Raw genomic sequence first — 23,741 nt, forward strand, 5'->3', positions numbered from 1 at the left:
TGCCAAATTGCAGGCTTTGCTTCTGCCCAATCCAGGCAGCTTCGGAAGGTTCAAGCATATTTTAGTGATCAGAATCGTGGAAATAATCATCAGCAAACACTCAACAGATGTCTGGGAGGAAAAATTATAAATCAAAAGTGGGTGAGATCTTTGTCTACTTCAAAACAGTGGAATTGCATCTGGTTAGATGGCAGCTCCAGGGAGATGATGGCACTGTCTCTGACAGCAGCTGGACAAGTCTGTCCCATGCTGATTTCTCTTTGATTGAAATGGCACTGACAGTTAACCCTTAGCTTTAAATGTGCCCCACTGCAGTAATCATAGAGAGAATGCGTGCTCAAGGCATCTCTGGTTGTCTTCTACGTTCAAAAAGTCACTTGGATTGTATTTTATTTTATTTTAGTGTGGTGGGGAGTGAACAACTCTCGCTTTTCAAAGAAAATAAAGCTGTTCCTTGAGTTTTTTATATCTGGAACACTGAAGTAGTCCAAAGGCTGGTCCTGTACCAAAGACGTTTTCCCAACAAGATCTTCATTTTCATGTGCCATTTATAGTAAATGAAGACATGTTTGTAGGAGTACCGATAGATGAAGAGGTTGCTCATGCAAAAAAAAAAAACAAACTGGAGGACTGTTTTTTGAAACTTAAATCTGATTATGCATATATGCTATTTTTGTTCCTCTCTTTAGTTATCTGTCAAGGAACATTTGTGCAAATGAATTTTCATTATGGATTTTAAGCATGCAGGCTGGAATGCTGGCAGAAAGATATCCCAAATACGGCTTTTATATACTGCTTTTCCCCAGGATTTTCAAGGTTAGCTGAATTCTGAGTTCTGGTTAGTCTTTGTGAAAACGCAATGTGTTGTGACCTTGTAGGACAGATCACAATGAGGCAGCTTCACTTTGATCTGAAGATCAAACACTGCTTTCCAAATTGGGAATATTTATAAAGTAATGGTGAGTCTCAGGAAAGAAAACAAGCCTCACTCATGAGTGTATTGGAAGTGGAAAGATGGCAGAATTCATAGTATGTTACCGGTGAGTTGAGTAGGATGAGTTATTGCTAATAATATCCAACTGGCTGTCTCCTGTGTTGGATTTCACATGTCTTATGTGGACTGGCAGATGAGGGTAGTGGTGGAACTTGTGAATTGCAGCTATTTTTACCCTACCCTTAAACTTAAATAAGAAATCAGGAGTGTTTGTTTAATACGCCTGTGTGCATGGGCTGCCTCACAAACAAACGTGTGGGAGTGTGTGTACACAGGCGGCTCCTGCACCGGGGGACAGCGTGTGGCACCGGGGCGCCAGGCCCAGCACAGCAGGCTCGGAGGGACCGTGTCCCTGAGGGTGACACCCGCAGCCTGCAAGGGTGGCCGTGTCCCTGAGGGTGACACCCGCAGCCTGCAGGGGTGCCCGTGTAGTGGCACAGGGCCTGGCCTGCCCAGCGGGCAGTGGGGCAGGGATTCCCAAATCGCTGGAGGAGAGTGAGGAGCTGCTGTGGCTGCTCCCGGCCGAGGCAAGGGCTGCAGTGTTCGCAGGGGTGCAGCAAACCTCTGGAGCTGAGCTGTGGGACATGCTGGGCAGCTGCTCGCGCCAGGCCTTGTGCCAGCCTGTGACCCCGGACAGGGACGGGAGTGCCTGGTTCCGCTGAGGGCACGTGGAGGACAGGAGGAAGGGCAAATACCCTCAGCAGCTGGCCGAGCCTGGTGCTGTCACACCAGCCCAGCCATCCCTGGGGTCTCTGTAGCCCCTGGCCCGGGGCACAAGGCACACAGCTGCCTGCGGTGGGTGACAGCAGCCTGTTGCCATCGCAGTCCCCACCGGGCTCTGCTGCTGTCTGAACCCGCTCTCAGGGACATCCCACCCTGCCTCAGCGCCTGTGAATCCCTCTGCCTCGGGACAAATTCTCTCAATAGTTGTTTGCCTCCGGGTCTGCAGATCTCTGCTTTATTTCCAGCCTGAACTGGCTTTGATTTAGGCTCCCGCTGCTGGAAGCGTGCTGAAGAGCAGGGAGAGGGCTGCGGGGCATCTCCAGGACCTCCCGCTCCCTGTCCTGGGCAGGGGGCTGCGGGCTCGGTGTCCACTGCAGGGCACTGACCCCAGCGGGGCCAGGCTGTGCCCGGCCTCCCGGCACGGCCCCGGCCCCTTCCTCACGGCACGGCCCCGGCCTGCCGCCACCGCAGCTCGGCGTCAATGAACCGGGGCGGGAGAGCCCGGCCTCGGGACACACGGGCTCCGTGCGGGGACAGAGAAACGGGAGAACATGGCAACGGCAAGGAAACTGCTCTTCCTGAGGATTTCCTCGTCTGCTACAAAAGTGCCGCTGAGAGCGGGAGGTGGAAAGGAACGGCGAGAGACGCAAAAAGCCCCCAATAAATCCGTGATGCAGAGAGGGGACACCCTGTAAGGATGAGGGGGAGGCAGGGGACAGCTGTGGCTGGAGCTGCGCCCTGCCCCGAGCCCGGCGCTGCTGCCAGCCAGGTGCGCTGGCTCCGGGGCCCGCGGGGCTGTTTGCTCACCGCAGTCACGTCTGTTTGGGTGTCTGCGCCTCCGGGAGGCGGCTCCGAGCGGCGCAGGTACCCCCGCCCCTGGCACCCCTTCTCCTGGCACCCCCTCCCGTGGCACCCCTGCCCCTGGTACCCCCTCCCCTGGCACCTCCGTCCCTGGTACCCCCTCCCCCTCCCCGCCGCGGCCCCGCGGCCGCCCCGCAGCGCCGGGCAGGGCTCTCCGCTCGCCGCCGCGCCGGAGAGGAGCGGGAGGAGGAGGAGGAGGCACGGGAGGAGGAGGAGGGAGGTGGTGATAAGGGGTTTGCTGCGTCGCCTCATTTCTGTACCCAGCGCACGGCTCGTGGGGAGTGCGCGGTGCCCGCATCGCTGCCGGAGGGATCCTGCCGCTGCCGCTGCTGCTCCTTCTGCTCCTGCTGCTGCTGCTCCTGCTGCTCCTGCTGCTGCAGTCCCGGCTCAGGAGCTGCTTGTTTACCGGCTGGGAAGAGCTGCGGTGCGAGAGCCGAGCGTGCCGGGCAGGGGAGGCTGCGCTCACCTGTCAGGAGCGCAGCGGAAGAGGCTTCCCGAGGCGTCGGCAGCGCAGGGGCATCCTGCCTCAGCCCAGTGCCTCCAGCACCGACTGCTTCGGGTCTCTTCTAAGCCAGAAGAGGAAGAAGGATCCAGAAAACCCCTGCAACTGGACAGCCCCTGCTGGAGTCTAACAGGTGTTTGCTGGGATTTGAATGGGGAGGGGACGGGTGGGAAGAAAAGTTAACTGCAGAAATCGGGGCTAGGAGAGATGCGATGATCTTGCACCGAGTGGATGTGCCATGGCTGCACGCAAATAGCGCGTCTGGAGAAGCTTGGATGGATGTCTTGCGAGGGATCTGCGTGATCTCCGTAGAAACGCTCACCTCTGCCTGCAAACTTTCCCCTGCTAGAAGTTGGGAGGAATAAAAAAGCACCAGAAAGTCAAAAGGGAAGATCCCAGAGGACAAAACTGTTGCGTGCCGCGCCGGGGCTCTGGTGTTCATCCCGCCGGTGTGTCCTGGGCTGCCGTGCCGGCCGGCGGTGGGTGCCGTTGGCCAGGCTGCCCGGCAGCGTCCCCGGCCTTGGGGACGGCCGAGCAGCATGCTGGCCGCGGCCGGCCGGCGACCCCCGCGTGCCTGAGCCGGCCGGGCAGCCGGGGCGGTGGCGGCCATGGCTGCAGCCATCGCCAGCTCCCTGATCCGCCAGAAGAGACAAGCCAGGGAGCGGGAGAAGTCCAATGCCTGTAAGTGTGTCAACAGCCCCAGCAAGAGCAAGGGAAGCTGCGACAAGAACAAGTTGAATGTGTTTTCCAGGGTCAAACTCTTTGGCTCCAAGAAAAGGCGAAGAAGGCGACCAGGTTGGCACGGGTTATGTCTTTGGGGGGTTGGTTGGTTTGATGTCATGGAAGCTGGGATCTGTGTCAGTTGTGGGGAAAGGGGGAAAGGCATTTCATGGCTCATACAATGGATGTGCAGGACCTGGGTAGCCCATGCCAGTCCTTTCCCCTGTCGTGTTCGTCTGGTTTATTTGGGTAGCACACGCTGCTGTCTGTGCCTCAGCTGCACACCTGTGTGCAGCCAGGTACCTGTAAGTCAGCTGTCTGTCCCTCTGTCACACACATGCACACACATGGGTGTATTTGTGGGGGAGATGCTAGCGGGGAAGTTCCCACCCACGCATCTCTCTCTTTAATATATAGCTGTATATTCAATAACGTTGTGGTTTGGAGATCTGGTTTTGGTGTCCTGCTTCACAGAATGCCCGTGCCACACTTTATCCGCTGATTGCAGACGAGGTTTTCTGCTTTTGCTGGCACCTTCCAGAGTTTTGCTTCAGTGCCCTGTGCCTTTCTAGGAATGCCATACCTGCAGCTGCCCTGTGGACACGAGGCTCTCTGGGTCACAGGTGCCAAAGATCAGGCGTGAAGACTGGGTCCCTGATCTGAGTGGATTGTTTTGTACGTGGGAGGAGCAGAGCTCTCTGGCAGTGTTGCCGTGGCTTTGCTGTGCTGGAGCATTGATGCTTGTGCCACTCCACCTGTCTGCCTTGCTCACAGTTTGCCAGCAGCTTTGGGATGGATTATGGCTAGCAAGCCAGAGTGAGAGTTGGAATAATTTCTGGTCAGAAAAGTTGGTAGATAAGAGTTATGTGTCCATCAGGACTCTTATCAAAGTTGTTAATAAGATCTAATACACTTATGCAGACTGTGGTGAGCTTTTGCCTTCAGCCCCTGCTAACATGAGTGCAGTAGCAGAACCCCAGTGCCTTTGGTTACAAAGATAAGGAGTCTTACCCAGAGGCAGTGCTGGAAATGGCACACCACATCTTCACAGTGTTTCTGAGGAGAGTGAGATGTTGTGGAGAGAGCTGCAGGGCTGCATGAGCTCCTGACAAACGTAACTGTGTGAAATGACTACAATGCAGATGTCATTGGGATTCAGTGGGCGTAGACCCTTTTTTGCAATTATTCCTGATGCTTTAGCCAGATATCTTGAATGGCACACTTGACAGCATATCCTGCTGTTGTGTACTTTTTGGTCTGGAATGATATGAAACCGTGAGAGATCTCGCTTTCTAGCTGTGAATCTGAGGATGGCTATGGAAAAAAGAAATCTTTGCAAACTATGCGTTGTTTTGATCTTTCTTCTTCTAGCTGATGAGGTAATTACCTCAGCCCTTATGGTAATATTTATTTTGCAGTTCCACACATTGCTGGATTTCAGGGTTTCCCTCTCCATTTTCCATATGTTCATTGAGTAGTTTATCTCTTTGGATGCTCTGTACTCTGTGGAGCAGCGAGGAATGGGGGTTTGTTTATTAGAGCTGCAGCAGTTCCTGTGCTAAACGTTTGCTGCTGTATATTTAGGCTCTCAACTGTCACTGTGGCTTTTATTAATGCTATTGTAATAGTCTTCTTTTTCCTCTCCATCTAAGAACTCACACCTTTTTAAAAGACTGAATGTACTCTTTGCCAGCTCATTTTTAATCTTACATGAGATAGGGCTGTGCTCCTGGAGCCAAGAGTGCTGCTGGAATCCGTATTCACTGGAAGCAGATTTTACTGTGCTACTCACGTTGTAATTGAAAGTGGCGTTTAATCATTTTGGCAATTGATTTCATAGACATAAATTTGATCTCAGCCTAAATGAAAAGTGTTGCAAAGCTGGTAGCCCTACTTTTGTTTTGGGTCTTTTTCTTCCATCAGCCTTGAGAAGAAACCTGAAGATTTGTTTTTCCCGTCCTGCTCTCTTGGAGTGGCACATCAGGATTTCCCACGTTAATCTCACTGTTGTTTTTTTGCAGAGCCTCAGCTTAAAGGTATAGTAACAAAGCTGTACAGCAGGCAAGGATACCACTTGCAGTTGCAAGCAGATGGAACAATTGATGGAACAAAAGAGGAAGACAGTAGTTATAGTAAGTGACATGAGAATAAATGGTGTGTTTGTGGATTGTGGTGTCTCTCCCTCCCCTGCAGGTCCCCTCAGAGCTGCTGTCCTGGGGTGGCTGAGTGAGTGGCAGCAGCACTGACGCCGTGCTGGCAGCACAGAAGCCCTTCAGACTTACTGGGTCTGAGGGAAATAGAGATAGAAATCACTTGCAGAAATAATGAACCAGAGGAGGTAACGATGACACATGTGACAAACAAAGCAAATGTTATCTCCATGGTAATCCAGAGAAGTTCATTGCTGTCCTTTGGATTTTATTAGATATTTTTTTTCGGCAGGGAAAATTTGCTCGCCTACTCAGAGCCTGAAATAGAATAACGCTATCTCCACTCTCACACGGGCTCATTCAAACAGCGCCGTGGTATTTCACAAACCGGGACTTCAGCAGCATTTTCAACTTCACATTTCCCTATTGTTATTATTTGTTACTGTTTATAAATTGTCAACTTTCAACCAGCTTTCCCTCAGGTTTTCTGTGAAAAAGCTCTGGGCATTTTTACTTGTTCTTTTTGACTGGGTTTTTTATAACTTTGAGGATTAATAGAAAATGGGAGAAGATGACTACAGCATTGATTTGGTGTGTGAAAAATGCTTAAGGGTCGCACACAGCTAGACAAAAAGATTTGAAGACTGGTCAAATAAGGCAGTGTAGGAAACAATGCCCTGCAGAAAGTGTACGAAGATGCAGGTGGCCAAGCCAAGACTGGCGGACCTCAGAGAAATGTTTATGTTCATAAATCCAGCTGTGGCCTGCTGCCTCTTCCTGTGCACCTTCATTTCTCTGTCAGCTCATACTGCACAGAGACCTTGGCAGAGATCATCTGTCCCTTAGGCATTGCTTAGCTGTTCATTAGGAGGATATCCTTGTCCTTACATCCTTATTTAAAACAATGCAAATGTAATAGGGAGAGAGTGGGATGCAAATTGCTTTGCATTATTTTGTGCTGACACCAGCTGATCGCAACAGGAAGCAATTTATTTTGCTATAGCTTCTTTGCCACCCCTTGTGTCGTATCTGTCCACATGAGGGGCATCCCCTAGAAGTGAGGTAAGCCCTCCATCCTGCTGTGCCTCTGGGGACTTGCAGGAATGCTCTCAGTGCCTCTGCTGTGGGTCCTGGCAGCGCTCACGGCTGGGGACAGGTCACTCATGTTCCAGGAGCCAGAGCTGGGCGTGCTGCTGCTGACGGGGACAGTCCCATTTTTGCTGCAGTGCCAGCGCCCCTGTCCTTAGAGGCAGCAGCTGGGGCAGGATGTGTGGTTGTGCTGGCACAGGGCAGAGTGGGCACTGCTCCGACAGGTTCCCGAATTCCAGCAGTCTGTGCCACAGCCACTGCTCATCCCACTGGGGTGGGAACAGCTTCCAGTGTGCCTCAGCCTCATCCTGCCTCGAAACTGAGCCTGGGTGTGTCTGCCAGGGAGACGTGTCCCAGTGCTGGGAGCAGCAGCCGCACTGTGGCTCAGGTGTCACAGCACCCACCCGTGGCTCCAGTGCCAGCCTGCTCGGGCAGGAGGGCTCAACCTTGGCTCTGCCACTGGCCAGCAAAGCACAGCCAGGAATTCCCCATACAGCCCCTCCCAGTGGCCCGCGGCACCTCTGTCCCTGCTGTCCCAGCTCAGTGGCATCTGTGTCCCACCTGTCCCACCTCGGTGGCACCTCTGTCCCTGCTATCCCAGCTCAGTGGCAGCTCTGTCCCTCCTGTCCCAGCTCGGTGGCACCTCTGTCCCTGCTATCCCAGCTCAGTGGCAGCTCTGTCCCTCCTGGCCCAGCTCAGTGGCACGTCTGTCCCTGCTGTCCCAGCTCGGTGGCACCTCTGTCCCTGCTATCCCAGCTCGGTGGCACCTCTGTCCCTGCTATCCCAGCTCGGTGGCACGTCTGTCCCTGCTGTCCCACCTCGGTGGCACCTCTGTCCCTGCTATCCCAGCTCGGTGGCACCTCTGTCCCTGCTGGCCCAGCTCGGTGGCACCTCTGTCCCTGCTGTCCCAGCTCAGTGGCAGCTGTGTCCCACCTGTCCCAGCTCGGTGGCACCTCTGTCCCTGCTATCCCAGCTCAGTGGCAGCTCTGTCCCTCCTGTCCCAGCTCAGTGGCAGCTCTGTCCCTGCTGTCCCAGCTCGGTGGCACCTCTGTCCCTGCTGTCCCACCTCGGTGGCACCTCTGTCCCTCCTGTCCCAGCTCAGTGGCAGCTCTGTCCCTCCTGTCCCAGCTCGGTGGCACCTCTGTCCCTGCTGTCCCAGCTCGGTGGCACCTCTGTCCCTGCTGGCCCAGCTCGGTGGCACCTCTGTCCCTGCTATCCCAGCTCGGTGGCACCTCTGTCCCTGCTGGCCCAGCTCGGTGGCACCTCTGTCCCTGCTATCCCAGCTCGGTGGCACGTCTGTCCCTGCTGTCCCAGCTCGGTGGCACCTCTGTCCCTGCTGGCCCAGCTCGGTGGCACGTCTGTCCCTGCTGTCCCACCTCGGTGGCACCTCTGTCCCTGCTATCCCAGCTCGGTGGCACCTCTGTCCCTGCTGGCCCAGCTCGGTGGCACCTCTGTCCCTGCTGGCCCATCCCTGCCCTCTCCTCAGCTCTTGCTGACAGCTGTGCAGCACTGTTTGCAGTGGAGCCCATACTCAGACCCTCGTGCTGAAAATACCCCGACACCTGCCCTACTTGTAAACGTGCCTTTAAGAAATCACCTTCCAAAAGAGACCTGCAGGTTCTGCCTGGGCGCTGAGCTTCACATCCTCCTCTGCAGCCTACACAGAGATCAGCTGCTGCTTTTTGGGGCTGAACTGCAAAGGACCCCTGTCCAAGGGAGTATTTTCTCCCCCCAACAAACTCAAGCATTTGATAGAACGAATGAAAAGTCCTTTTCCCTTACTGAAAATCTAAGTTTCTTTTGCCAGAAGCTGAGCAGAACTGTAGAATTTTCTTTGAGTGAAGGGAAAGAAATGGACGTGGATTTTGAGCTGGAGGCGAGCGTGAGGAGGGTGTGCATGTGTGGTTTGTGTCTGCACAAACAGCGTCTGTACACTCATGGCTGTGAAAGGGGAACAAAAACACAGATTTTATGATGGCCTGCATTTATTTGTTAGTTCTGGATGTTCCACCTTTCCTGCTATGCTTGAGCATTGCAGGAAGTGCAGTGCTCAAAGGTGCCCTGGCCTCAGGGCACTCGGTGTGCCCCAAACACAGAATTTAGGATCCGTGTTAAATGCTGTCAAGCTGAATTTTTTTTTTACTGAAATATGACCATTTGGGGGTTTTCAGGCTGAAAAAAAAAAAAATTATAATGGGTCATAATTCTTAGCTGTTATTTTGAAAATAATAAAAATATTTCAAATTCATAATTTGATTTTAAATTGGCTTTGGACAGTGACCATAAATATCAAACTTCAGCCTGAAGCAGACCAGAGTTTTTCAGCCAAGTAATAAATCACTGGAAATGGGGAGTAGTTTGGCATCACTTTATCCTATCTCTGCATTTCTGCCACAGAGTGGAAGGAGATGCTTTGGGTTATGATAATTTTCCTAACTCCCCTTCATTTTTAATCCTACATATTGAACACAGAGTACTGTATTCAACTCATTATTTCTTGTGTTCAATTTAAACATATCCATGAATCCAAGCTATGGCAGAGCTTTGCTTTTTTCCTTTTTTTTCCTTTTTTTTTTTTCTTTGCCACTTTGCAAACCGGAATCTTCATTTTATGAAGAGTTGTTTCTGTGCTTATAAATACTGCCACTATTAGCATGTGTACAAGCAGAAACGCAGGCAGAACATTCAAAGCAGCTCAATTTTGAAAGCACAGATTTAGGGGTTGATCTAAAGAATATGCTGCCCTTTCATTTCATTTTGAAGTTATTTAACTGTGTTTTTTCAAACCCATTCTCCTCTAAAAAAGAGGGAAAATTAAACCCCAATGAGTTATAAGTGGAAACATTTTGAGATGCTAATGATGGTTTTCGACTTTTCTGAATTTCATCTTCTTCCTTCCTTTTGGTCAGAATGTTTACTGACTTTGAAAACAAGTTTTGATTGTCTTGAAAATTTTGTTTGTTTGCTTCTGGATTCCTTCTTGCACTTTATGGTAAAAGAAAAGCACCCTAACATAACCCAAACTGTTCAAGTGCTCTCAGCAGAGCCTGGGTTCTGCTCACCAGGCAGGTAAGTTCTTTCAGCTGTCAGCAGTTCCCCATCTTCAGAAGGAGGGAGCTGCACTGATCCCTCAGATCATTTCTGAGCTCTTGGTGACATTGCTGTCAAAGGACATGGTGGTAGAACTATTGCTCTGTAGCACCCACAGAAGTGAATATATGCATGAATAGAGATTTTTACTTGGTTCTGGTAATTCTGGTTTCGTTTTCTATCCGATCTGCGTATTCCAAAGGATTAATTTTGCTCTCTGTCTCCTTTCTCTCCTAGCTTTGTTTAACCTCATACCTGTGGGTTTACGAGTGGTGGCGATTCAGGGGGTTCAAACAAAATTGTATCTGGCAATGAACAGTGAAGGATACCTATATACATCAGTAAGTAAACGTTTTAAATTCTGTTCTCAGTGGAATTGTGCTAAATGAATAAATTACTGTTGCAAGGGATCTGCTAATAGCCTATAAATGTGAGTTTGGCAGCAGAGTCAGTGTGGTGGTGATAGTCTGCTTCTGGTTTGTTAATCTTTTCCATCAGGAACACCTAGGGTTGTATGGAATCCCACTGTGGTGCCTTTGAATGATCCCGAAGTGTGAAATATAAAACAACCCCGAAGAATAAAGCAAAACCCCGAACAGAAGGGATCCTCTCTCTCGGTCCCTGTGGGGTGACGGGGCTGATCAGAGTGGGGCACTGAGGGGAAGGCACAACTTGCTGTGTCCCCATGTGCCTCAGCCTGGTTTGTGTCTTCCTGTAGGATCTGTGTTACTCCAAGTAAAAGGAATTAGAGAAAGTAATTATATTTTTTTGTTTGGCCAGGATTTTCAAATAGAAATTGTATGGCTTCAAGTAGGTGAGTGAGTAAAGAACAGCTTTATTAGTAGTTTTGATGAAGAATGTCCATTAATAATTTTCTGTGACGTTTCTCATGAGAGCAGACAGTGTTTTTATTTTAAAAAAATAATAATTTTTTTTTAAAATAGACCACTTTTCAATTAAAAACATTTAGCTGAACTATCTTCAGGAGTTTTAATTATACAGTTTTAATAGATTTTTCCCAAGGAGGAAAATAGAGGAAAATGTATTCTATTATCTACTACAAATTATTCTCTTCTGTAAAAGAGTCCCTTAATCCTGATAAAAATTAAGCAAACTTATTCAAATCTCTCATTTATTTTGCAATCCTGACAGCTGGGAGCAGGGGCAGCTTTGCATATTTTTTCTCTTTCTGCCAGAGCAGGAGCAGATCAGGCCTGGCAGTGCAGGGACAAAGGAACATTCCAGAGAGCGCTGGGTTTGTGCTCTCCAAGCAGAAATCTCTGCTTTCTGGTGGTGTTTGTGCTTTCCTGCAGAACTCACCTCTGTCTGGGCAGGGGAAGTGGGCAGGGGTTTACCCTGCAGTGCTGTCCCTGCTCTCTGACACAGCCCTGAGCCCACAGGCACCTCTGACATGATGAGCATCACTTCCCGTTGCCCTGCTGGGAGGAGAAGGGGCAGAATGTGACCCTGATTTCCACTGAGTGCAGCTTTCAGCTTGGTATGCATCTTAGGCAGAGCTCTGAGATTCACTTTGGTTGCAATCTTCATTCTTTGCGTTGATTAAGGGTGGTTCTTCACATGGTTGGGTTCCCTTGAATCGTGTCTGCCTTTAATATCTTTGAATCCTTTAATATCTTTGAATTCCATACTTGATGTCATTGTAAAATTAACTGGTGACATCTCTCTATTTACCCCTTAGTAACAGTGGTCATTTTTGTTTCCTTATTAGACAACAATATTTTCTTACATTTACTTTTTAGTCTTCTTGAACTTGATGGGCTTGGCAAGGCTTTAAACAGAATTTTGTTGTGTGCTTCCCCAAATTCATACTTCTAAATTTTCTTCACAGAGACAGGTGTCCACTTAATTTTTATCTGCTTTTCTAGGAGAAATTGTCACCCAAGTTCTCAATAATCCTGGGTTTATCCCATGCTGCCTTCTGATTTGGTTGTTCTGTTCTTTGCAATAATCACAGGAAACTCTCAGGGGGAAAAACCAGCTCTTGTCCCTGTCAATGAGCCCAGGGAATGGACAGGGCTGGTGAGGAGCATCTGCCCCTGCTTCAGCCTGCCAGAAATCCAGTTCCAGCACTATTTTTCAAGTGTTTCTAGCATTTCTTTTGCTGATAATGGTCCTTTCAGCAAGGGATGCAGTCTGACAGCCTGATGCATGGGAAATGAACTCTGTATTTTGGGCTGTATTCCTGGTTGATATAAATGAGTCCCAGGAGAGCTCAGCTGATTTATACCAGCTGAACACTCACCTGTTCAAGGAAAGCCACCAGGGAGCCTGGGGAACAGATCAGCTCAAGTAAGTGACATCCATCTACACATCCTGAGGGTTTCAAAGCCCCTGCAGGGATGTGTTCCTGAATGGGATTTGTCAGGAGCAGACAGATGGCAACATGGGATTGATCGAGTGCAAAAGCCCCACAAAACACTGTCAAGTTCCTGAAGCAGGAGAAGAGGGGAAACAGAAGGGCACTTAAACTGTAGATAACTATAGCAGATAGCTGCACCATTTCCAGAGAGAAATAAAATTAGCATTGGTGAAGCAGTTGAATAAAGAGAGAGATTGCTGTGGTCTCTGTCACGATTCCTTGGTTTTGGTTCTGTTGGGAGCCTTGTGTCTGTGCACAGGGCACCCAGGTGTCTGCCCTCAGAGGCAGCCTCAGTGTGGTTTGCCTCAGCCCCGTGACTGTGCTGGGCAAGGAGGTGAATTTTCTCCATGGGAGGATCAGTGGAGTGTCATAAATCTGCAGAGAACAGATATCTGGAGTTGGCTGCCAGCGTTTATGGATAGTTTGCAGCATCTGTCAGTTAGAGCAAAAGTAAGATCTGTAGGGTAATGATAAAAGCTCCTGGGGGACAAGGCAGCCATTCAGCTCAGCAAAAGAAAGATAAACTATGAAACCAAACATGCAGTTCCCTACATGTGTTATAGGGGCACGTAGAGGTCCTGGCCTGCAGGGAGGGGAGGGGACCACGTCCCATCTCCAGATCACAGAATCCCCATCTGAAATGGTTTCTTTCCTGCAGCCAGTGTCCTCCCAAGTCCATGGCTGTGTGTGACTGCTCCTCCCAAGCTGAACCCACCCTCAGAGTTTTATTTGGAGGAACTTTGTTAGGAGCTATTTGGAGGCACAGCTCCTGGTGCTTGAGCATCCTTTCCCCGTGAAGACACAGCGTTTGATTCATGCCTCTCACACCAGCGTGGTGCTGCTGCAAGATGACTTAAACAGTGTTATGGCCTGCTGTCTTACGTAACCATCATGAATCATTTTGTGGTTTAGGCTGCCTTTTATTTCATCTTCTTTTTCTTTCTATGAATGACCACTTCTTTCACATGACCGCCATATATGCCCCACTTGAGTTTTCCTGGTTTCATATCCTGTGAATCCCATGTGTTGTTTGCTTGTCTGGAACATTTGAAGGGTCTCTTTGGCAGACAGGCAGTGCTGGAGCTGTTGCTTTCTCATTAAGTGGTGGTGATGTGGCAGAGGAGGCTCCCAGCTATGCAGAGCAGCAGTGGGTGAGGCTCCTCCAGGGGAGGGTGGATGGAGGTGCAGGAATTGGGTGTTCTGCATAGGCTGAAACAGCCCAAAATACACCGAGTTTAAAAACAGCCTGTGAACCTCCAGCCATGCATTTTCCATGAACCATTATGGCAGAGTTTTTCAAACCATGTCATGACTGTCAGTGAAATGCGTATTTTTCCTAGAGAACATTTCAACACAGGTGATTTTGTGCTTGTTTCTCCTGGGTACATTGTCAGAAACAGTAGAATTAAATATGTGCTGCTCCTTGCACAGTTGTGGCCAGTCTCAGGAGCAGTGCAGCTGAGCTTGGAGAGAGGGTTCATTTCCCCTCTTGTCTTGCTCTGGGTTCCTGTGTTTTACCAAAGCATTTCATTTCCCAGTGTCATGGGTAGCTCCTCACAGCTTCTCCCAGGCTGGAGGGAGCCCTGTCCCTAGAGAGTCCTGTGCCCTGGCCACGTGTGACAGGGACCAGTGTGCCCACGCCTCCCAGCCCTGCAGCCTAGCTGTGGGCAGTGCAGGGCACTCAGCTGCTAGGAAGAGGTGTTTGTGCTGCCTTTGTTAATTATTCTGGGATGAGTACTTTTGATTTAATATTGCTGCTGGGCGTGGCTTCCTTTTGCCATTTCTCATCTGATGGCACTTGGTGCAGAGCTAGCAGGGGTTTAGGGAGCACTTTGGTATAAAACCCTGGGCAGAGCTGTGTGTACAATTTACCCTAAGAGAGCATTCAGCCAACATTGTCCTCTGTATGTAAAATAAACTCTCATATCTACATTTGGTACCTGCACTGAAAGTAAATATTGTGTGAAGCATGCACGTTGATGATAGCCAAGAGAACGGAAATGTGATTAAATTCTCAGAGTGATTCAAAAATTGGTTTTGGTGAGTTGGAGGGAAGAGAAGTTTGTGCATATTTTAATACTGAGCAGTGCAGTAGAGACCTGCTGTAGCTAATGGGAATGGCTGGGGCATTTATAATGAATTTCTGGCAAAGAGCATTTTTCCACCTCAGGGAAATAGCACAAACCAAGAGATGGGGGAAATAATCAAAAGCTTCATCTGGTTAAACTTGCATGTCAGTATAAATCATTTTTTACCACGAATGCAGACCACACCTGAATGCAGTTGATTCTCTTCAGTGCCAGGGTCTGAGGTGCAGATCCATGGTTTCTGTCCCTGCCAGCACCTTGCCCTGTGCAGCTCAGCAGGCTCACAGCTCAGAGGATGCTCTGTCCCTGCCGTGCCCAGCTGCGCTGCCAGCCCTGCCTGCTGCTGTGCCCCACAGCGCAGGGAGCAGCTCGGGCAGCAGGGGACAGAGCCTGCCCTGAGGAGGTGCCCAGGCCCTGCAGGAGCAGCCTGAGCTGATGCATGCTCTCTGAGCCCCAGGCACGGGCTGCAGGTGGTGCCTGCAGCTCGTGCTGCACGCTTGGGTTCAGCCCTGCAGCAGTGCTGCAGCACGGGGCTGGGTGCTGCTGCTGCCTGGCACAGGGGGAGCCTGCTGGGTCTCCCTGGGCACCACAGGCAGGGTGTGTGCCTGGCAGCTTTTGGGGTGGGTGAGCTGAACTGCCTGCAGTGCAGCTGCAGTGCTGCTCACAGATGTGTCCCAGCTGCTGAAGGGACCCTTGGCTGAGCTCCCCCAGCCGGTGTGGCCCTGCTCTGAGGTGTGGGACACTCCTGGGGAAGCAGAGGCTCCCTGCAGCAGGAGGAGAGCTGTGCTGGTGCCAGTGATGTGGGCTGGAGGCATGGTGCTGTTCCTTCAGGTGCTTGTCTCTGGTGGCACCAGTGTGAGCCCCGATTTCTGGGGACAGACTGCCTGTCTGCAGCAGGGAAGTGCAGATGGCATCATCCTCCCACGGGAGAATTATTAGGAGATTCAGCAAGCTGCAGGTCTTGAAACTATTATGCTGCTTTTCTCTCCGAGTCATCCCCCCGGCATCTGAAACCCCCGAGGTGCTGCTGCTGTGCCTGCAGCCTCGCTGCAGGTGCTGGGAGCTCCCTGAGAGCCCAGGCATGGCAGGGCTGCTCCAGGGCTGTGCTCTGCTCTGATCCTGGCACACCTGGGCAGCGCTTCCCCAGCAGAGCTGCTGCTAAAAGCCAACAGTGAAGCTGCTGTTTGTGCAAGAGGAGTCTAATGTACTGTGAGATAAATAATACACATGCAGAGTAGATAGGAGACCAAAAGTGCATCCTCTTCCTTTGTTGGTCATTTGCTAATCAGTGCCAAAGTCCTTGGGTGAAAAAGCAGAAAGGTTTTATAAGCTCAGACATTAGACACTGCTCAGAGCAGAGGTCAGAAAGCTCAGAAATGGGGCTGAAATGGCAGTGTAGCTCCTAACACCCAGTTTTTCAGTCCATTGCACTGCTCACTGAGGTCACAGTGACACAAAACTACCATGATGACAAAAAAAAAACCTTGGCAGAATTTGGAGTTGGACTCAAGTCTGAGAGCTTCGCACCTTGGATCACACTGATCACTTTGAACAAGGGGTTTTGGCCCTGGACCAGCAAACCAGGAATCCTGAGCTCCAGGGCTCCCAGGCTACTCCTAGCTCCTCACTGTCACACTGCAGAGCAGGTTTGCAGGCAGAGTGGTGAGCAGACAAGGACTGGAGCCGCAGAGTAGAGGAGAGCACTGCCAGCTCCTGGATCCACTGGATTGGTGTGCTCACATCACCAGAGGACAGCTCAGCTTGCTGGGATTCAGCAGAGCCAAGGAGGAAAGTGCTGCTGTTCTCTCCCCAGTGTGGTGGAGGTGCTACACCTCAGGAGCAGCAGTGTGGGTACCTGTGGGATGTAGAGGTCCATGCACACCAGGCATGTGAGCCTGCTTCCTGCAGGGCTGGGCTCAGTTCGCTGGGAAAATAGCTGTGCTAGTATTTATGTGGATTTTTGAGGTGTTGATTACTTTTCCTTATCTGTGTCAAGTTCAGAAGCAAGATCACATTCCAAACTGACTCCGTTTCTTTAGAATGTGACTTAATTAAAAGAAAACATCATTATGAAACCTTGGTTTCTTTCCTGCACCTGCCTTTCCTTGTAAAAAGCTGTCTGCCTGCTCTGGGAAGCCCAGAAGGGCTTCCCCTCCCTCTGGTGCTGCAGGCTGAGCTAACGAGCAGCTCTTGTCACAGTGACTCAGCAGAGCCCCTGCCTGGAGCTGCCGGCTCGATGGCTCAGCCTGCTGAGGGTGAACATCTAACCAGGGTGCAGCAGTCAGGCAGGCTCCCAGGGCTCCCCAAACCAACAGCAGTGGGCTGGCACTGCAAAACAAGCTCAGAACTAGAGTAGGAGCTGACCCAGGATGGCACTGCAATGGCAGGCTCATCAGGGTTGTTAAACTCCCAGAAGTGTTCTCCACGCAGCTCGTTGTTCAGCTGGGAGCTCCTTGCCATGGGATCCCATCGTCTGTGTGGCTCCCAGCACCACGTAGGTAAATTCCTGAAAGGAAAATGCTGTAAGTGCAGTGGTGTTCTGTTTGCCTTGGAGGTACCTGGGGTGCCCAGCCAGCAGAGGCCAGGGCAGGGTGGAGAGGAAGGCAGGATCCCTTTCCCTGCTCTCCCAGGGGCACCTGCAGCTAGCCAGGGAGGTGAGAAAGGGCGTCCTGGCTGCTCAGTGCTGCTGCTGCATCCTGCTGATGTTTGGGTTGGGGGTGCTTTTCAGGAGCTGTTCCTGCTCCGATGAGAAATCCCCAGAGTGTTCAACCTGCTCACGGATGGATGGGAAGGGTGGTGAGGGTGGAGCAGGGTGAGAATGGCTGCAGGAAAAGCTGTGTGAGGAGGTGGAGGTGTGCTGCTCCTGGAGTGCCCTCAGAGCTCTGGCTGTCCAGCAGTGCCAGGACAAACGAAATTCAGCAGTTCTTGTGCTAAAAGTAGGTAAAGGGCAGCCCAGTTCCCCAGAATTGCTGTCCATCAATCCAGGCTGTCATCAGCAGCTCATCTGCCATGTGGGGGTACTGGGAGCAGATTTATTAAACACTTCTTTGTGTCTTTTTATCTTTGTGTTGCCCTGCAGTCACAGCTGTGCTAAGAGGAGCTGCATTCACTTCTGTTCTACTTGGCAGCCTCCAGAGAAATGTTTACTGCTCCTGGCCGTTTACATCTTTTTTAGCAAGCCCACTAAAAGCATCTTTTCCTTGCTGAACTTTTATTGCAAGGGGTGAGGTGCAAAAACTGAGAATCCAGCTCGACTACAAAGAGTTTTGGCTCACATTGTCAGCCAAAGGGCTTCTTTTGAAAAGAGTACTGAGAAATACTGATGGGGAGTCAGTGGGGGAGGAAAAGGAGTCCTTAAGCCCAAGATTCAGAGCTCTGCGGTTGCTTTTGAGAGCTGCAGCACAACTGGAGGAGGTTTCCAAAGGAAACTCTGTCACTTCAGTCCCAGTCTGAATGCCATCCTCTTGGCATGACTCCTGTGTGCTGGACCCAGAGCCCACTGAACGAGTCCTGGAAAGCAGGAGAAACCTTCAGTGTGGCACAGAAGCTTCCCAGGAACAAAGGAAATTGAAAAGTTGTCATATTTACATTATGCCTGAAGCCTTGGTTTCAGAAACTAACTTTTCCATGAGATTGTTCTTGGAGTTTGACCTGCTGGGCTCCTGGATAGGAAATATAAGAAGGGTCTGGGAAAGGAAAAAGTCTCTTGAATAGGAATGGTATTAAGAAACTTGCATTTCTATACTGAACTGCTTTCATTAGGCAATCTAGGATTGACAAAGGAATCCGAAATTACAAATGGATTAGGGAGTCTTTGGATATAATGCCTGTATAACAGCTTTTACCAGCGAATGGGATGGTCTTAGTAGTTGAACTGATAAGGCCTTTCATATTTTACATTCTGCTGATGCTACAGGTGCCATCACATTGTTTTTCATTTTTGTAATTCTACCCAAACAGCTCTGAATATTGAGCAGTATGGTTCTTCTAAAATGGAATCCGCTGGGGAGCTAAGCAAAACAGGCATGATAATTGGTGAAGTGCAGTTCTGTTTATTTAAAGCCTCAGGAGGTATCTAAAAATCAGAGAGCTGGGTTCAGAATCAGAGCACAAGACGCTGTCTGCTTTAGCAAGCAGTCTCCCCCTTTCCTTACACTGATCACTTTGAATGCACAGAAATAAGGGATCAATTTAGACCCTCCATCCTCATCCCCAGAGCATTTTCAGATGTTAAAAAATCCTGTCATGAGATAGCAGTGTTCCTCTTGAGCCCAGCTATTGGTGGGACGTTGCAGTTGAGCTGACTGTGAGTGGGCAAACTCCTAAAGATTTGTGAGCACATCTCCTCGAATGGCAGCTCCAGGAGTTGCTGTTTTAGCAAAATGGGTTTAGGGAGCTGCAAAGAGTGGGCTGCTCCTCACCCTGCCAGTACTCGTGTCCTCCAGCTAAACTGGAATACAGTATTTTTGAAGTGAGGATATCTGATGGAGCTGGTACATGAATTAGAAGCAGAGTTTCATAAATACAAAGGTTTCAGCTCAGGTTTCAGGCAGAAGTTCCCATCAATTCTCATTCTGTTCTTGTTGCTTCACACCAGTGTGCTCAGAGCTAGCAGAGCATCTGCTGCCAGCTGAGCCATATTGACACCGACAGAAGGCACAGTAAGCTCAGAGTAAATAAGTGAATGATCTGAAACAGAACAAAAACCATAAGAAATTCTAATAAGTGAAATAGACACAGTCTGAAGTGCAGATCTGTTCCCTTCACCTGATAAACTAAAGAGTTTAATGGGCTTGATATTGCAAATCCTTTCTCATGTAAGTAATTCTTACTCATGCAGTTTCTTTGACTGCCAGCCAGAGGGAGAATTAATTTGAGTAAAATTTTCAGGATCTGGACAAGACAGTCATTGATTTACAATATGAGATTTCTGTGTCATTAAGAAATGAACAGAACGTTTGGGAGGCCTGAGAAACTTAATGACTAAAAAAGAGCCTGGAGTCAGGTGGCAGGGCCTGGAGCAGCCCCGGGAGCAGGCAGGGCAGCAGAGCCCTGGTGCCCTAGCCCTGGTGCCCGAGCCCTGGTGCCCCAGCCCTGGTGCCCAAGCCCTGCTGCCTGAGCCCTGGTGCCTGAGCCCTGCTGCCCGAGCCCTGGTGCCAGAGCCCTGCTGCCCGAGCCCTGCTGCCCAAGCCCTGGTGCCCTAGCCCTGGTGCCCTAGCCCTGGTGCCAGAGCCCTGGTGCCCAAGCCCTGGTGCCAGAGCCCTGGTGCCCAAGCCCTGGTGCCCGAGCCCTGGTGCCAGAGCCCTGGTGCCTGAGCCCTGGTGCCAGAGCCCTGGTGCCCGAGCCCTGGTGCCCAAGCCCTGGTGCCTGAGGGGTGCCTCTGTCATGGGCCAGCCTGGAGCCCTTGGCTCGGAGCCCTGTCTGCCTGCAGCCCCAGGCAGGAGCTGGCCTGGTGTGGCAGCCCAGCAGAGCCAGGTGTGGTTCTGTTCACAAACGCTGCCCTCAGACGCCTGCTGCTGCTGGCCCTGCCCTGGGAGCTGCACGTGCTGGAGGCTCTGTGGGATCCATCCCTGCTGCTGCAGGGGGGCAGAGGCTGCGGCAGGGCTCGGCCAGGCTCAGCTCGGCCAGGCTCAGCTCAGCCAGGCTCAGCTCAGCCAGGCTCAGCACAGCCAGGCTCAGCACAGCCAGGCTCAGCTCGGCCAGGCTCAGCTCAGCCAGGCTCAGCTCAGCCAGGCTCAGCACAGCCAGGCTCAGCACAGCCAGGCTCAGCTCGGCCAGGCTCAGCTCAGCCAGGCTCAGCTCAGCCAGGCTCAGCACAGCCAGGCTCAGCTCGGCCAGGCTCTGCACAGCCAGGCTCAGCTCAGCCAGGCTCAGCTCAGCCAGGCTCAGCTCAGCCAGGCCCAGCCCTGCAGGCAGGTTCAGCTCAGCCAGGCTCAGCTCAGCCAGGCCCAGCTCAGCCCTGCAGGCAGGCTCGACACACCGGGCACGGGCAGGGCACAGCCAGGCTGTGCCAGCACGACTCAGCAGCTCTGAAAGTCTTGGCTTCAGTCGAAGCTGTGGTGGCCCCAGGGTGGAAGCCAGCTTTGGTGTGTGCCCTAGACACAGACCTGCAGCCTGCACCACGGGCAGCAGAGCTCAGCACAGACTTCCCTGGCCTTCTTCTTGGGGAAATTATTGCAGCTGTGCTAGGAAAGCCCTGGAAGGGCTTTATGCAAATTGTTGATTCCTACCGCATTAGTAATTGTTTCCCAAATTTGCATTTCTAATCTGTGAGATGCCAGAAAACACCTGTACTAAGTGATGCACTAACTGTTTATATTTCCTTTAATTATACTTGTAGGAGCAGTACCAGAAGGGCAAGCATTTACTATAAACAACCTGGAGCTCTTAAAACTAAACAAAACCTTTTCTTCACAAAATTATGTCCGCCAGCCATGGCAGGGAGAGAACATTCCTGACCCATGGGGCACTGGTGATTTCTCTTGCTCTGAGGCAGAGAAAGGCCCTGTGTGTGCACCAGCTCTATGCCAAGTCCTCCAGGGCTGTCTTTAGGGGCCTTACAGCCATTTCCCCATGAGGAACCCCTGGGCATCTGGAATTTCCAGCTGAGGGAGGCAGTCTTGATCTGCCAGTGGCTTGGGAATATCTGTACTGAGGAAATCAACCTCCTTTTGTGCTCTTAGGGGAGAAGATGAGTACAGTCATCCTGGCTGGGCCATGAATCATCTGATGAAGCTTCATTTGCTACCCAAAGCAAACCCTCTGCACTTGCAGCCCTTCATTTTGTTATCACAGCACTGACAGCAAAAGAAGACAAGTTTCTTTTTCCTCTGACAGTCTTCTAAACAACAGTTGCTTCTCTTATGGAACAACTGGAGTTAATGTGGGTACTCGTGATAGTTGTGGCCTTTGCTTTTAGATACAGCAATTATTCACTCTGTAGGGTTTTTACTGACTCAAGCAACGTTGGTAAAATTAGATTGTCATTAGGCTGATGCCTCTGGAGCCGTTTGCTACTGTAAGGCCAACTCCAAACATCTCTACTCTTACTCAAAACAACTGTTGGGTAACATAGAAGGGGAGATTCCCTGGGCCGTGCAGGTGCTCAGGCTGTCCCCCCACATCACCCCGTCCCCGTGGTACCTGCAGCAGGGTCACACACATTATGAAGGGAAGAGTTTGATCCTTTGTCTGATATTTTGGCATCTTTGACTCTCTGGTAGAGAGTCTGGTAGGGTTTTGCAGGTCATGTAGCTCTTAAACCAAAATCTAAGCACTTTGTAAGTAAAACCTACTGTGAAAATCCCAGTTCCCGTATAAATGCTGAGGGTTTCTGTTCAGGACATAATCCCCCTTCAGCCCTTCTTGCTCCACCTCTGCCCCAGGATGTGAGCACAGGAGTGTTCCAGCAGCTCAGGGAGCCTCAGCCATCCCTGAGCATCGTGCTGGTGGTGTCTGACACCTGAACAGTCCTGGGGACACCTGGGCAGTCCTGGGGACACCTGAGCAGTCCTGGGGACACCTGGGCAGTCCTGGGGACACCTGGGCAGTGCTGGGGACAGCAGCAAAGTCAGCTGAGCTGGTGAGCAGGTGTCCCCTGAGCAGGTGACATGTCTGGGCCAGCAGCACGCAGCAGAAGCACAGACTGAGGATGACCAAGGGCAGAATTCAGGTTTCCCATGAGATGGGGGAAGTTTTCTTTCCTCCTGGCTGTGACAGGCTCGGTAAGGAGTGAATTTGCTTAAGAGCAGCAGTGCATTTCCCAAAATCCCTGCACTGTGTGAGGCTGGCACAGTGTCCCCAGCCCTGCGTGTCCCTGTCCTGCTGCTCAGGGCTCCCAGTGAGGCCAGCTCAGCCCCTGGGGAGCACAGCTCTCCAGCTGGCACTGGCAGCTCCTTGGGTCCCTGGCCCAGCCCAGGCGGCTGCCAGAGCTCGAGGCAGAGCCCAGAGAGCCTCCTCAGCTGGGAGCCCCAGGATCCCACTCCTACCCCGAGGTGCTTTGTAGACTGGTGCTCTTCTGGGGTGGGCATTGATCCCCACACAGCTTTTATTTGGGTCAGAGACTAAAAAAATCCATCTGCTGTCATTGACCAGTCACCAACAAAAGCTGTCTGTCTGCTGCCAGTGCCCTTCCCTGAGATGGTAAAAGACAACCTCACTTAAGGTAGGGCAGAGTTTATTAACAGAAGCCATTAGTGATGAAAAAGAAAAGATTAGCTGAGAAACAATTCTGACCTGCACAGCCTTATCTTTTAGTCTCTTTTCTCCTTGATATTTTCTGCTCCGAGAGTAAAAACTTTAATATAAGCCCTACATTTTTGCATGCATGCATATTCAGGGTTGTAAATGAAAGGAGGTTGACAGTTTTGCATTTAGTAACTTCACACCCACACACCTCTTTTCTTTCTGATGCTGACACTTCAGCCTTTGAAGCAGCTCCCAGGAGCAGTCCCCGGTGCAGAGAAGTGAGATCTGAGGAGGGAACCTGGTTCTGCTGCTGCTGGCACATGGCACCTGGAAGGGGCTTTGAAGAAGGGCCCTCTCCTAAAGGAGCAGCTCAGAAATGGCTCCTCATTAGCTCAGGAGGAAGCCTGAAGCCAGTTTAAAGGAGACACTAAGTGTGTCAAGTTGTCTGAGGTCTTGTTAAGCCTGGGGAGAGCAGGTGGAGCCCTGCAGGGGCACCAGAGGTGAGCTGGGCTCTGCTGCTGCCCCAGGGCAGGACCCTGGGCTGGCCCAGAGACTGCGCATCCCAGGGGCTGCACATCCCAGGGGCTGCACATCCCAGGGACTGCACATCCCAGGAGCTGCACATCCCAGGGACTGCACATCCCAGGAGCTGCACATCCCAGGGACTGCACATCCCAGGAGCTGCACATCCCAGGGACTGCACATCCCAGGAGCTGCACATCCCAGGGACTGCACATCCCAGGAGCTGCACATCCCAGGGACTGCACATCCCAGGGGCTGCACATCCCAGGGACTGCACATCCCAGGGACTGCGCATCCCAGGGGCTGCACATCCCAGGGGCTGCTCCTGGCCCTTGCCTGCACTTTCCTTGGACACCCGTGGGTTTCTGGAGGCACTCTGCCATGCCAGCAGTGGGGCTGGGTGACCTTTGGGTCCACCCAAACCCTTCTCTGGCAG

General features: G+C 51.3%; 1 protein-coding gene across 6 annotated transcripts in view; it reads left to right on the top strand.

Annotated features, from left to right (window-relative positions):
* The window catches only part of FGF13 (fibroblast growth factor 13), a 196,729-nt gene that overhangs the window by 149,678 nt on the left and 23,310 nt on the right, over positions 1 to 23,741 (top strand). For 5 of the 6 annotated variants that reach the window (XM_041459235.1, XM_041459231.1, XM_041459232.1 and 2 more), the window contains 2 exons: positions 5,822 to 5,932; positions 10,367 to 10,470. In XM_041459235.1, the coding sequence (XP_041315169.1) occupies positions 5,822 to 5,932; positions 10,367 to 10,470 (215 nt within the window). Of the gene's footprint in view, positions 1 to 3,339; positions 3,876 to 5,821; positions 5,933 to 10,366; positions 10,471 to 23,741 lie in introns of those variants that run through there. The other variant, XM_041459234.1, reaches the window with a different exon arrangement.

This window comes from Pyrgilauda ruficollis, unplaced genomic scaffold (assembly GCF_017590135.1).
Source record: "Pyrgilauda ruficollis isolate IOZ18807 unplaced genomic scaffold, ASM1759013v1 scaffold133, whole genome shotgun sequence".
NCBI lineage: Eukaryota > Metazoa > Chordata > Aves > Passeriformes > Passeridae > Pyrgilauda > Pyrgilauda ruficollis.